At 39.6% G+C, this 15,508-nt stretch overlaps 1 protein-coding gene across 4 annotated transcripts in view; it reads left to right on the forward strand.

Annotated features, from left to right (window-relative positions):
• Nucleotides 1-15,508, forward strand: part of FOCAD (focadhesin) — a 90,196-nt gene that overhangs the window by 14,662 nt on the left and 60,026 nt on the right. For 3 of the 4 annotated variants that reach the window (XM_071580101.1, XM_071580103.1, XM_071580102.1), the window contains exons 6-10: nt 5,620-5,721; nt 8,387-8,591; nt 11,750-11,956; nt 12,372-12,459; nt 13,128-13,330. In XM_071580101.1, coding sequence (XP_071436202.1) covers nt 5,620-5,721; nt 8,387-8,591; nt 11,750-11,956; nt 12,372-12,459; nt 13,128-13,330 — 805 coding nt within the window. Of the gene's footprint in view, nt 1-5,619; nt 5,722-8,386; nt 8,592-11,749; nt 11,957-12,371; nt 12,460-13,127; nt 13,331-15,508 lie in introns of those variants that run through there. The other variant, XM_071580104.1, reaches the window with a different exon arrangement.

The following is a 15,508-nucleotide window of genomic DNA, read 5'->3' on the forward strand; positions in this document are numbered from 1 at the left end:
GAGCTACTTGTCATGGAATAGGAGGCTTTTGACAGGAACATCTTAGTGACTTCATCCAGCCCTTGAGAAACCATGAGTCAGTACTGGCATTAAGAGTGTCTGTTATATCTTTTCTGGAGAATGTCCCTGCTTGGTAGATGTCATAAACATTTTTCAAGTTGCTTTTTAATGCTCCTCATTGTAGGAGGCTGTAGCTATATTGGTTGAAGGTTGTAAAATGCATTATTTATAAGACAGGAGTCATGTCTTTAATTAGCAGAATGAAATAGTGAAGAAAAGTGAAACAGGCTTGTTGAATGATGGATGTGCTTGCATTCCTGAAATTCTTTGTTTTCTAGCTGTATTGAATCTTACAAAGTCTTCTCTTACAGGGCAACTTAAGTTCAAAAGGCAGGTAATGAAGGGTTGTAAGATGGAACCATTTGAAAAATTTCTCTTTAGTAGTAAATAAACTTATTTAAAATCTCTTGATAGAAGAAACTGAATTAATGCAAACTAATACAGGCTCTGTGTCAAAAAGAAGGTAGTAGGATGTGGCTGGAATAAAGAAATAGCCTCTGCCCAGTAAGGTGAATAAAAATTATTGCTTTTATTGCCCACCCATCTACCAAAAGAGAAACTGCGGTAAGATACAAAGAAGGTGAAATTTGGAAACTCAAAATGATTCAAAGTAAAGTAATAGAGAACTGAAAATAAGTAGCACATTTACACTTAGCCAGTGTGGGTTTTGTTTTCCCTTTTGATTGCAGTTAACTTTAATGAAGAGAGATGTCAGATTGTTAGATGTAGGGCCAGGGTCCTGTGATTTCGAATTTTGACTTCTGTTGTTTAATGTACAGAAAAATCTATCCATTCATTGTTATGTAACAATTTTTGTAGTTGTGCTTTATTAAATGCTATTAAAATTGATTTTTTCCTAAGAAATAGAAGAATGTATACAGTAGCTCACCAACAATAATCTCCTGTTACAGTGTTCATATATTATGCTGTCAACTATGCAAAAGTATTCCATATGGAAATCATCAATGAAGAATCAAAAAGCATCAGTGTGTTCTCAAGTGGTTTGCTATTGTCAGCAATATTACTTGGTAATAAATAAATTTGGCTTAGGTCAGTTCTAATTCTGGACAATAGAATTAGTTTTGTAATACAGCTTCTTGTGATGACATAATATAATGATCAATTCCTGAAAAGAAATGGAAGAAAATAATGTCTTGCAGATTTAGGCATTCTGTGTTTGTTTTCTTTCCTTTGTTGTTGTTGTTGTTTTTGTGTTGTGTTTGTTTGGGATGGAGTCAGCTTTCTCAGTAGCAGCCACCATAGTACTCTGTGTTTGCAGCCAGAACAGTGTTGATAACACACCCGTGTTTTGGCTACTGCTGAGCCGTGCTGTCATTCAGACACTGCCATGACTCTAAAGGCCAGCAAAGTAGGGGTGGTCAGGACTTTGGGAGGACACACGGCCAGAACAGCTTACCCAAAAAGACCAAAGGGTTAGGTATTTCATACCATATGACATTGCACATGGAAATAAAAGCCAAGAGGAAGGAGCCTGGAGCAGATCAATTATTAAGGAATTTGTCTTTCAAAGCAACTGCTACACGTACCAAAGCCCTGCTTCACAGGAAGTGGATGCATATTGCCTGCTGATGGGAAGTAGAGAATACATTTTTCTCTTTTCCTTTGTTTTATTGCAATAGCTTTTCCTTTCTTGGATAACCTGCTTTTATCTTGACCCAGGAGGGCTCCTGTCAGCATTTTTTGTGCAGGTGGGTTATGATACACATATACATAACTTGGGCTATAAATTTTTTCTGAAAGCTATTAACCTTTCTATTTTATGAACTAGTATTTTGCATTATGTTACTGATTCATCATGCATGGTTTTATTGTTAAAAATTCTGGAGCCCTGACAACTTTCTGAATTCAAAGTTCAGAGCAGATAGAAAAAAGCTTTAAAAATGCATATTTGATGGAGTAGAGTGCTATTCCAGGTTTCTGAAAGGACCAGGGTCACATCTGCATACTCAAAAAAGTAAGTTGACTGCAGACATTGTTTCCTCATAGTGAAAAACAGTCTGTCACTGAATTTGTCCTTTAAATCAGGTTGGAGCTCTCATGTGTAATGAGATGTAATAAAAAAGTTGAGATGACATTAAAGTTAAAAATAACTTGTGTTTTATTGTTGCCCCTCATGTATGATTTATCTTTTGTTTCTCTGGACACTTAGGTGTAACTGCTGTATCTGGTTGTGTGTTTTCCTTTATCCTGAAGCCACTGACAATAATTCAGGGTAGTAGCACTGTAATATCATTTAAAGATGTGAGTTTTACAGTGCCGGTCTAGCAATTCTTAAGTTAGGGTTGATAATAAATTGTATCCACAAACCTCATTTTCCTTACTGCTATTAGCATTATCATATGGTCCTATTTTAGGCTGCACATTTTGGCTTTTCATTATTAATCACTATTCACTGTGGAGCTTGGCTGATTTCTTTCATCACCCAGTTTGGTGCAGTTAGTTTCAGAACGTACAAAATCTGTCGTACAAGGTTTGTCTTTTTTCTAGGTAATAAGCCATTTTAATTTGAAACTTGACATAGCACTGTAAAAAGTGTTGAGTTTAGTAAGGTTCCACTGGCTTCAGTGTCACAACAGCGCTTAAATGATGACTGAAGACATATTTTTCTGATCAGGAAAGGTAATTAATTTATAAAATATGACAAAGATATTGATATAAGCATCTAGGATAACCCTATATGTCTTTACAAGGTCTATGCACTTTCACGGTCCTGGCATGGTTTTCTGTCTCACCTTGGAAAGCTGCAATGAAGCAATAACCTTTGCTTCTCTAGTTTTTGTACACAGGTTGTAAAAGACTCTGTAACTTTAGTAAAATATTTACAGAATCTAGGAAGATGGACATATGAAGACCATGTATGTAAGTTAACGAATTTTTGAGAAATGAATGTGGGAAGTGCCTGGCTTCTAGCCACAAATACGGAGAATGGGCCTGTAATACAGGTACACTTTGTGTTCTTAGTAATTAGTATCTGTTTTCTGAACATGCTTCAGGTAGTCCATCACATCAGCCGGGTTTCTGAAAAGATTTGTGTCTTCAGACTTGTTATTTGCCTGAAAAGAAATACATGTCTTAAGATGAAAAATGGTTTGAGGAGCAGAGAGGGAACCCAGTCTGAAAAAAAACCCTCTTTTGTTAGCTCACTTAAGACCACATAGCAAAGAAAACAAGAGGCATTAGATATGTAAAATACTCTGTAACCAGCTTTCATGATTTGCTGGGCACTGCCTTCAGCTAATGGCAATGTAACTCTGATTATCCTCAAAACTAGTCAGTTGCCTGGGCTTCAAACAGTGTTAGCATTGAGGATGTAAAAAACGTAGTGAGACCCACCTCTTAGTTTAAGGATGTGTCTGCTAGATTATGTTTTTTTTCAGAACTAGTATATTGCTAGGCATAGCCTAACTCCAAATTTTCCTGTTTGTAGCAGGTATTACCTCTTTAGCTCACTTAAGGGAAGCTTTAAGGTGTCATCACATCATCCAGTTCAAATTTGCTATGTATGATGTTCTTGCAGATCTCATTCTCTTCACTTGGAGCTGGGTCGGTTTGGTGCTGCTCAAGATGAAGCCTGTATTGTAGCACAGTGTTACTGAATTCCGCCTGTGTCTCAGTGAATGCTGACTTCTCTAATAACAGGACTGCTGCAGATCATGGGCTTTCTGCTCTTCAGACGTTTTTAAAACAACAAGTGAAATACTGTTATAAATCCTTTCTAGAAGGCTTGACTGTGTCACTCGCTGTAATAAAATTAATAATATATCAAGAAAACTGTGTTTCTTCACTGCAGTGTTACATATCTGCAATCCTTTAGGAGAGACGGCTCATGCGTGAAAGTCATTTGGCCTGTAGACACATGCAGGGGTGTTGTGTTAGAGGTGTGAGGTTCTGTCTCTCTCTTTTTATAATTCTTTTGCACTATTTTACTTAAAAAGCATGGTTAAGTGTCTGAAACTGAGGCAGTGCCTCTTGAGGTGTATCACTTCATTTGGTTGATCCTCTGCTGCTGTATAGGTAAAACTCACTGAAGGTCTCTGATGTATGAACAGGAAGGGTGGTTAACCAACTGAAGGTGGGGCAGATTTATACTGCCCCTGTCTGTGGCTCTGGTGTGCGTGCCTTTGTTGCCTTTCTATGTATTTGTATAGCCCAGCTCTCTCACAGGTGTCTAGCAGATCAATGGGAATCAGCAGGATGCTTCTCTTCCAACTTTTCTCTCTTGCTGTTAGAGAAGTCGTCTCTGGTCTGAGAACAGGAAATACTGTTTGTCTGCTGTGAAGCTGTTGGTATATTAGGATAGAATCTACACTGCTCTGCTTGTAGTTGGCTGAGACAGAAAGGGAAATTGGGGGAAATAAGCATACTTAGTAGGCAGGTGGGAATGAGTGGACCAGTCACAGCAAGGACAGTGAATTAACTCCAGGAAGAAATGATGAAGGTAGTGATGAATCTTCCTTCACATCACCAGTTCATTCCAGTTTGCCACTTCTCCAGGAAATTTAATGTTCTGGCTCTCATATTCTGTTTTCCCTTTTTATCCTGGAATTGTAAAATTATTTGAGTTGGAAGGGTCCTTAAGATTATCTAGTTGCAGCTCCCCACTTGTCTCCAGACAGACACCTTCCATTAGAGCAGGTTGCCCAAAGTCCCATCCAGCCTGGCCTTGACCACCTCCAGGGATGGGGCATCCACAACTTTTCTGGGCAGTAAGTCACTCTAGTTAAATGACTTTGATTTTGTTTCTGACAGAACAAATAATATACTTCAGTTCCTCCTGCCCAGTTTTTCCTCTACCTGCTACTGTACAAGGGTACCTGTTTACTGTTCAATGCAAGCACTGTACTTTTAGGTGCTGTAGATGGCCTTCAGTCATTGACTTTGGAGGTGGGGAAGGTGCTGGTGATAGATTCATCTGAGAACAGGTGTTTGCGAGGCGTCAGTGATGTTTTCAAATGTCAGAGGCCTAGCAATAAAATGGAAGTCTCCAGGCTGGTGGTATGGCCAGCCTTTCTCCTTTCCTGCTTCTTTTACCGTCTGACAAAAAAAATAAAAGGTGGAAAAAAGCAAGTTTGAAACAGATTAAAAGTATTAAGTAGAATAATGCTCACCTCGGTTGGTCTCAGGTGCTCTAGACTTGTACCTGTGCTTGGAAGACTGGACTCATGATGTGTGACAAGTGGTTCAGATTCTTCTGTGGGTATTACTTGGAGGTCACTGCTACAGCCCAGTGCTGCTACCAAGGACTCAAATCAGGCCACACATTTGAACAGTTATCCTTAGGCATTTATTTAATTAAAAAAAATAATGAAACCAAGACTTTATTCAAATAGACGTATTCTGTTTTAATCTTGTTTCCTGAAATTCTGAGAAAATATACTCTTTTGATAATACAGCCATCTTAGCAAAGCTGGTAAGGGGAGTTGGTAAAAACAGGGGGTTTCATTGTCTATTTCTACACCTGCACTTATTTTAAAGGTAGTTGTTTCACATACTTTCTTTCTGCATTAGAGATAAAAATGTGATTTCTTTGTGTTTCAGGAATTCTCCTCATCCATTAATTGCTGTCCTTGAAAACCGACCTGATTGCTGGCCAGTTCTACTACAGCAGATAACATTATTTTTCCATCAATGTCCAGAGAGGTAAATGAATGAATAATTAAAAACTAGCAAATGTAAATAACTGAATCATAGCAATGTAACTATTTTGTTGATGGCAGCTGCAATGAGCAGTAAAAAAGATAACTGTAAAATTTAATTACACCATTTCAATGTTTAAAATAATTGCATAAATAATTAATAATTAATCACTATATTTTTATTAACTATATAGAGAAAGTTTTTATGGATATAGAATAATCTGTGATAAACCTTTAAATATTCTTCTAAAAATAAGAAACTTTGCTTAATAGCTTTGTCAAAATTTGACTGCTTAGTCAAAAAGAAATTAATGCAGTGCAGCTATAACTCATCTATTCAAAATGATGGGATGATGAAAAAGTACAGATGGTTGCATCTCATGGTAAAGGATGAGGTCTTGAAAAACAATGTTGTTTCTTGATTAAAAAAGCTAGAAAAAGTCAGTGGGACAGTCTTATTATTGAATATCTTTAACAATGAACAAATACACCACTGCCAATAATTTCAATATTTCTTCATGGTTACCTCCAAGGAACTTGTGCAATATAAGATAAATGCTGTAGCAGCCTTAAAAATAAATGTTTTCAGTGATTTTACACTTAATGTGTGTGCTTTTCAGGTAAAATACCCCTCTTCTGTTTTTTAGAAGACTAATAACAGAGTAATAGTGCTGAGAAATTGGCTTCTGTATTCTGTTGCTATAAATAAAGAAATAAGTTTATTAATCTCTTAACTTCCTAGTGGGCCTAGACTACATGATCAGCAGTAAGACTTTCAAGCAAAAGTGTGTTTTGTGCAATGTCATTGGTCAGTATTTTGCAAATGCTTTTTGAAACTTTTTCTTCCACTCAGCTGCTAAATCAGTGGAACTTGTCCCATCAAATGTATGAATGATGAAATGAACTGTGGATTTTCTGCTGGTGGATTTTTTTGAGATAAAACAGGAGTTGTTCTTGCTGAAAAGGAAAATATTTTAAATTTTTTTGGTGCTGTTTGTTTAAGGTTTCTGTAGATAAAGTGCTAGACTGAGAATACAGGATCAGAGAACCACGGAGGCTGGGAAAGGTCCTTAAGAACAACCACTAATGTAGTACCAGCAAGTCCATCACTAAACAATGTCCCTAAGTATGACACAAACAAGCTCTGTATATGTTGATGTAGACCTATAACTGAGTTCTTCCTACAGCTTTGCATCAAGGCTGAGTGTTGTTTAAAACTAACTTTTGTTTCCCTGTTGATCTGCTGGGAGAAGGAAGGCTCTTCAGAGGGATCTAGACAGGCTGGATTCATGGGCCAAGGCCAGCTCTATGAGATTCAGCAAAGCCCAGTGCTGGGTCACGCCCTTGGGTCACAACAACCACAGGCAGCTCTACAGGCCTGGGGCAGAGTGGTTGGAAACTGGCCCAGAGGAAGAGGACCTGGGATTGCTGGTGGACAGCAGCTGAATATGAGCCAGCAGTGTGCCCAGGTGGCCAAGAAGGCCAATGGCATCATGACCTATATCAAGAACAGTGCAGCCAGCAGGACTAGGGAAGAGATCATTCCTCTGTACTTGGCGCTGGAGGGGCTGCACCTCAAATCCCGTGTTCAGTTTTTGGGCCCCTCATGACAATAAAGTCATTGAGGCTCTGGATCATGTCCATAGAAGGGCAACAAGGCTGGTGAAGGATCTGGATCCTATGAGGAGCGACTGAGGGAGCTGGGAGGTATTTAGCCTGGAGGAGACTGAAAGGGAACCTTGCTTTCTACAAATACATAGGAGATTATAGCCAGGTAGGGGTCAGTCTCTTCTCCCAGGTAAAAAGGGACAAACAGGGTGAGAGTAGATGGCCTCAAAGTGTGCCAAGGGAGGTTTAAGTTGGCTCTTAGGAAAAATTTCATCATGGAAAGGGTTGCAAGCATTGAAACAGGCTGCCCAGGGAAGTTGGTAGAGTCACCATCCCTGAAAGTATTCAGAAGACATGTAGACATGACTGGTGGGCTTGGCAGCGCTGGGTTGGCGATTGAACTTGAGCTTAAATGATGCCATGATTCTATATTTGTCAATGTATTGACCATCAGCTTTGTTTGATTGTTTTAATAATGTCAAGGACAGCTTGTATTCCTACCATTGTCAGCCAAAAGATTTGTTCTGTAATAAAACAATTGCATGAAGCAAGAACTGCTTTAACCATGATGGCTTCCCAGTAAAAAGTTTGAAACCATTGTGCAAAAACTGATAAGTAATAGATGACGCCTTTTTAATGAAATTATGTTTTATGTGTTTTAAAAAGATATTTCTGAATAGTCTTGTCCAAATGCTACTCCAGAATGGCATATTAATCTCTTGTGACATTCAGCAAGCAAAGTCACTTTCTTGAATCCTGATGGGGAAAAAAGTAAAATTAAGAGGGTTGTAACCTGCAAATACATGTTGAGTAGTATTCATGCTTAAATATTGAGTCTTTTCAAAATTGCACTTTGTGGTATGGTTGCTGTATAAGGTCTCATGACAGTACTTTGTCCTAGTAAGTCCAGTGTTTTTTGTGAGATTTAGTAATGCTCTTCTTAAAACCTCTCTGTTAATTGCATCCTGTAAATTTTTGCAGGTACTGTCACGTTGCTTGAGTTTTCCTTGTTAAGCTTTCAGTAGAAAGCAGTCATGGCAAACTTATCTCTTGAACTGCAGGGCAGAGAGTTCATGTGTTGGCATAATGGCTCCATTTCTAAGATACCTGTACTGTGAACCATCTCAGTTACGGGAATATGGTGAACTGCGAACGGGTTTACTTAAGATCTTACTTCAGCCTGGTGGGCCAAAGCATGAAGAAACACCCTCCATGTTGGAATGTGAGATTCTTCAGCTTCTGTGTGATCTGATTCCACACCTGCAGGTACCGTTGTTGCCTGACCACACCTTTCGCGTATATATAAGAACAGTGATAGCAGTATTACTATTGTCTTCCAAGTGTGCAAATATAGCACTCTTCCATTTTCTGTAGACCTGATTTTTTGCTAGTACAGAAATCGAACAAAAGATCTCTTTCTGGTAGAAGATAAAACTTTAGTTGCTCAAATCTGATACACCTGGTAAGGTGGAAATTGAAAAACAATTTACCATAACTATTTGCAACTAGTTGCCTCAGTAAACAGACAGTAAACTAAAAAAACAGTAATGGGAAAATGTTGTTAAATGATAAGATTTTTGTCAAAAAATGCCATTTTTACCTTGAAATGGATAATATTAAAGTGAAACCAACTATATCATAGAATCATAGAATCGATTGGGTTGGAAAAGACTTCCGAGATTGAGTCTGACCCTTGGTCCAACTCCAGTCCATTTACTAGATCATGGCACTCAGCACCACATCCAATCTGTGTTTAAAAATCTCCAGGGATGGGGAATCCACCACCTCTCTGGGCAGGCCATTCCAATGCCTGATTACTCTCTCTGGAAAGAATTCTTTCTGATATCCAACTTAAATTTCCCTTGACAGAGCTTAAGCCTGTGCTCCCTTGTCCTATAGCTGAGTGCCTGGGAGAAGAGACCAACCCCCACCTGGCTAGAACTTCCTTTCAGGTAGTTTTAGACAGTGCTGAGGTCACCTCTGAGCCTCCTCTTCTCCACGGTACACAAACAACCCCAGCTCCCTCAGCCTCTCCCCATAGGACTTGTGCTCCAGTCCCTTCACCAGCCTTGTTGCTCTTCTCTGGACTCGCTCCAGCACCTCAATATCCTTTCTGAACTGAGGGGCCCAGAACTGAACACAATACTCAAGGTGTGGCCTCACCAACGCAGAGTACAGGGGAAGGATCACTTCCCTGGTCCTGCTGGCCACGCTATTTTTGATCCAGGACAGGATCCCATTGGCCTTCTTGGCCACCTGGGCACACTGTTGGCTCATGTTGAGCTTCCTGTCAATTAGTACTCCAAGGTCCCTTTCTGCCTGGCTGCTCTCCAGCCACTCTGTGCCCAGCCTGTAGCGCTGCAGGGGGTTGTTGTGGCCAAAGTGCAGGACCCGGCACTTGCCCTTTTTGAACATCATCCCATTGGAATCAGCCCATCCCTCAAGTCTATCCAGATCCCTCTGCAGAGCCCTCCTGCCTTCCAGCAGGTCGACACTCCCTCACAACTTGGTGTCATCAGCAAATTTGCTGATGATGGACTCAATCCCCTCATCTAAATCATCAATAAAGATGTTAAACAGGACTGGACCGAACACAGACCCCTGGGGAACACCACTGGTGACCGGCCGCCAGCTGGATGCAGCTCCGTTCACCAGCACTCTCTGGGCCCAACCCTCCAGCCAACTCCTAATGCAGGAGAGGGTACACTTGTCCAAGCCATAGGCTACCAGCTTTTCCAGGAGTATATTATGGGAGACAGTGTCATAAAAAAAAATAAAATTCTTTTAAAGACAACCTGGATGTCTTTATTGTTTCGTATTTACAGGTATGTGCTGACCTTTTATAAATGCCGGGACATTTCTGGTTTTGTCTTGATTCTGCCTGGACTTCAGTATAACTTTGTGCCTTGAATATATGACCAAGCTTCAGACTTGGTAACATTTAGCCGTAAAAATGGCATTGAAGAAGACTTAAAAAATGAGTTGTGAATCCTTCTTTTCTCTATGCATTTTTGCACTTTTTTTTTTAAAACTAGAAATCAATTGCCTATTTTTTAATTCATATTAATACTTGAATATTTTTTGTCTTGCCTGACATACAACTTTCACAATGGAAAGGATAGTATTTCCTTCAAGAAGCCTGTTTGATGGGCCTTTAAATAATCTGTCAATTCCTTTCCCTTCTTTCTCTGAACCCACAGTTCTTTTCCTTCTTCTTAGCTTAGCTTAATTTAATCCTCTGTGTACTATAAATGCTGAAATGCATTCCTGTTATTTTGTCTGACAGTATAAACCAAGCAGGCAGTTCAATGCCTCCCTGATATCCGATCCTGTCAGATCTCGGAAGCTCAGCAGGGTCAGCCCCGGATTAGTACTTGGATGGGAGACCTCCTGGGAAATGCCGGGTGCTGTAGGTTCTAGTCCTGAGGACTTCACTGTCACTGTCCAAGCTCGCTCGGCCGTGGCAGATGAACCTCAGGACTTAAACGGTGGGGCCAGTTCTGCGCACGCTGTGCCTCACCTAAAATATCCACTGTGCAGGCTGGAAGGGCACACCCCCGTGGGGAGAGCCCTTCCTAAATCTTTGTTCGTGAAGCTGAGCCACACACATAAACCAAGCTGTCAAAAGTACAGCTCTTCACCTGCAGTCTTGTCTGGTGATAAGTTCAGTGGAGATGAGGCTTCTGATTAGAACAGATTATTTCTAGAACAAAAAGGAAAAAAAATTGGAGTGTAATTCTTCATACTGGCAGCAGAGTTTGGATTAGAACAGAGCGTTTGTCTGGAGCTAGAATTTTCAGGAACTGTTTTCTAACATAGGGGTACTTAAGGGTAACCTGCTTCTTGAAACCTATGTAGTTGGCTTTCAAGTATGGAGATACTGCTTTTGGGTATCACTTCAGCTTTTAATTTTTATGGTAGGTAAAGTGCATGATGCTCTAGAAGCAGATAACCACTGCGTTTCTCTTTTGACAGATGTGTTAAAATCTTGGTTACATCACAGAGAAAATATCCTATAGCCAGATGCTCCTATTATAAAAATATTTAGCTGCTCTATGAAATTCCCCCCCACTTTGTTTTTATGTTATTGCAAGAACCTTGAGAGCTAAATTAATTGCTATTGCTTTTGACTAAAAAGGGATTTTTCTCGTCAGCTACCACAAAATCTATCTATTCTTTCACGTGTTTCCTATTTTACTTCAAAATTCTAAGTAGCAGTACATAAATTGTATTTTTTTCCAGGGGAGTTGGATAAAGGATTCCTGAGTTTAGTCAATAAATTGGATTTTTTTGAGATTTAGTACTATTTGCAATGGGGAAATGGCAGAGATAATAAAACTAATTCTAAATTCTGTGTAGATAGAGAAGGGGGACTAAATCATCGTGTGTTTTGGCTTTGTTTTGTTTTAACTACCTCTCTACAGCTTAATGACTTACTGCAAGTTACCGAAGCCTTTTTTTATCTGCAAGAGCTATTCCTCAGCCTACTGCGTTATCCTGAATTTTGGAATGTTCAGTTATCCCAGTTTTGTCTGCAGCTGCTATGCTTCTGTGAAGTGTGTTTAAATGCAACAGGAGAATGCTCATCTTTGATCTCCTTGATGGAGGACAACTTTGAGCTTCTAAAAGAGGTAAGAGTATATGGGGGGAAAAATAAAATAGTTTTATTAAATTTAAAGAATGTTTAAGACAGTAGAGACATTCACACATGACAGGCAACTAGTGTTGTTTCAAAATTTCTGATTTTGTTTCTTGCTTGAAGACTTTCAGAAGGCAAAAACTGCAATGATTCTGTATACGTCAGTTTATCTTTTAGTATAGGAATTGACTTAAACTGAGCTAAAATGGTTTGAACAAAGTAACATCATGTAGTTATTTAGTTAAAATACTATTTTCACACTGTTCACATTCTTTGTTGCTTTATCACTGCATGTGCACTCAGTATGATTCATGAAGATGCTTCTTTTTTTTGTTTTGGTGGTTGCCTATTTGTACTGTTTAATGGCACTGAAAAAGACACAAGCTGTTTTCTTTTTTTCCTCATAGATTTTTCCAGTGGACCAGTGTATAATTGGGCTAGCGCTTCTACTGCTGCAAACACCAGAAAGTCAGCAAAAGTCTGTCTTGAGTCTAGGTAAAGCTCTTCTTGTGGAAGAGGAATCCACACTCTTAAAATTGTGTCTTTGTTTCTTCATGTTTATGGGAATAAGCCTTTCATTGTCCTGGAGTTGGATTAGGTGAAGTAATAAGCAGAATTTTTCCTGAATTTAAAAAGTAATGGCAATAAAGATACAGTTTCCTGCTACACTGATATTTGTCTTGAATGTTACTGTATTTTAAACTCCCTGCTATCTTGGAGCTTATCTGTTTAATTTTTGAATCAACAACAGGATATTCTCAGCTAAAGTTCATGCGTCCTGAATAGGTTCTTTTGAAGATATGGAGAACAGGCCTTCCAGTCATGGCAATATTTGGCTGGGCTTTTGACATAGCAGTTCTGATTAATACAGTTATTCCAGTAAAAGCAAAGGTCTGCTACATTTTGTTATTGTATTTCTTCCTGCCATTAGGTACTTTGCTATAAACATCAGAAATGTATGTGTCTCTAAATAAAAGTTTCCCTGAAAAGATCTTTTGCCCATTACCTCTGTTATACACATACTGTATTTCTGGGGACTGTTACTTTGCATGACTGGAGCGTGTCCTAGAAATGTCTGTGTCATACCTAAAAGTACACATTATGTTCATTCTTTTTTCCCTATGTTTTTTTGTCTTTGTTTTTCCCCACCTTGTCTTAAATAGTGTACAAGCTCCTTTTGTGTTCAGAAACCCAGAACAACTCAACCACAGCCCTTACTTTGGTGATGCCTTTGCTGCAGATCTTATCTTCTACAACAGTTGGAGACTGCCTTTTAGGGGATGATTCTGGAGCTACCAGGAAGCAGCTGGCTGTAAATATTTTGCGAATATTACAGGAGGAAGATGTGAAGGATGAACAGGAATTGGTAAACTGATAAAGCTCTTTTTTTCTTCTTTTGGGACAGGTAGGGAAGGCATTTTGCATTTTTGCTGCATTATGCCAGTCTGCTTGGAAAGACTCTGAATGTGTGAGCATCTTTGTGTAATACATTCTACGAAAACATTTGACAATATGTATAATCCATAAAACTAGACTACTGGTAAAGTGGCATTGTGTTTGTGTGCTAGATACTGTTTTAGCAAGTAAGATTTTTCTTTACTGTTAAGGGACTGCATAGAATGAAGGTTTCACCTGCCTTATTAAGCAAGTAACAGAACTTAGAGGAAACAAAGTTATTTGTATTTATTTGTTTCTTTCCGACTTGCTTATTCTTCTCATCTGTATCCTTTTCCTTACTGCTGTATGTGACTGTCACCTACCATTCTTTCTCCTTTGGCTGAACAGAGTTACAGAATACCTAAGTGTCACTTTGCAAATTTTAGCTTATTAACGTGATTCTTTTTATCTGTGCTATTGGAGCTTTTTGTTTGTTTTAGTTATTTACTTATGTCCCACTTCTCTGCCATCCATCCATTTGTGCTCTGTGTTCTGAGAACAGGTGGCAACAAATCTCTTTGGTCAAGACGTGCTTACAACTAGGGAAGCTAAACTCCTGTTATTTTGTGTGGGAGGGTGATGAAGTGACAAGTTGGAGACAGAAACAGCATACCAATTCTGAGTTCTGCCATGTATCCTTGTCCTTGTCCTGGAATTCCTCACCAACTTCATCTTCTGTTTCCAGAAATCTGAAAAAACAAGACCATATGTACTCCTAAAGAAAAATAACTGTTTTGAAGTTCACTAAAGCTTAGACCTCTTATTCTGCTCTGAAAGAACAGTGGGAAGGTTCTACGTAGACCTCATTTCCTTCTAATAGGACATGCTAAACTGAAAACTCTTGTCTTTTGTGGGAATTCTCAAACAGTCTCTATACATCAAACTCACTGATCCTTGCAGAATTCAAAGTAGCACGGCAGATCTGTGGTAGTACATGGTTAGCAATGAAAATGTGGAGACAGACACTCATTTTGCCTCATCGTTGTTAGCAATAAGTATGCCAATAACCTTTGGTTCTCAACTAAAAGACTAAAAAATGTAGACTTTCTCTTTAGTGTTACCATGAGTTCAGTGTATTTTTATTGTGGGATCAGATCAATTCTGAGAATAAAATCTTGATTGAATTGTCCTTAGACTTTCCTCAGACTGGAAATGGGCAGGAAAAGAGGTAGGGAAAAGAAAAACAAGTTTTATGTCCGCAGTGAACGAGCTTTAAACAAAAGCATTTAAGAGCAAACATCAATAAGTTCTGGTTTATTTTCATAGAATCACAGAACACCCCAGGCTGGAAGATCATCTAATGCAGCCTTTGATAGGAAAGGGAGCCTAGATGAGATTATCTAGTACCCTGTCCAAACCTCCAGTGATGGGGACTACACCATGTCCCTGGAGAGGTTATTCCAGTGAATGACTGTGGGATGGTCACATCTCTCTCTGCTAGCAATGCCCCCATGGATGCAGCTCAGGATCCACTTTGCCTCGGTAGCTGCAGTGACGTGCTGCTGACCCATGTTCAGTGTGTTGTCCACTGGGACCTCCAAGCCCTCCGCAAGACTATTCCAAGCCTCATGGATCATAGCCTGGATGGGCTCTCTAGTTATGCTGTCCCAGGAGCAGGACTTGGCACTTATCCTTGTCGAACATTACACAGTTCTTGCTGGCCCACTCCTCCAGCCTGCCCAGGTCTCTGGAAGGTGGCTCTCCCTGCTGACGTGTCCACCTGAACACCCTGTTTAGTGACATCAGCAAACGTGGTGAAGGTGTTTTCAGTCCCATCATCCAGATCATTTATGGAGGTCAGTACTGATCCCTGGGGCCTCCACTTGTGACAGGCTACCAGTCTGAGCAAAACCTGTTGACCAGGAGGAAAGAAGCTATTGAGAACCTCTGTCTTCTCAGCTGTATTAGTAACCTCTTTCCTTGCCTTATTTAGTAATGGCTGTGCCTTCCCTGTGCTTTGGTTTAACTGCTCATGTATCTGAATAACCCTTTCATCTCCTTAACATCTGACCAGTTTCAGTTTTCACTGAACCCTGACCTTCATGTCTGTAATTCTGCATACTCTAGGATCCTAGCAAGGGTCTTGTAGTACTCAATGGGTATTTGG

This window comes from Pithys albifrons, chromosome Z (genome assembly GCF_047495875.1).
Source record: "Pithys albifrons albifrons isolate INPA30051 chromosome Z, PitAlb_v1, whole genome shotgun sequence".
NCBI lineage: Eukaryota > Metazoa > Chordata > Aves > Passeriformes > Thamnophilidae > Pithys > Pithys albifrons.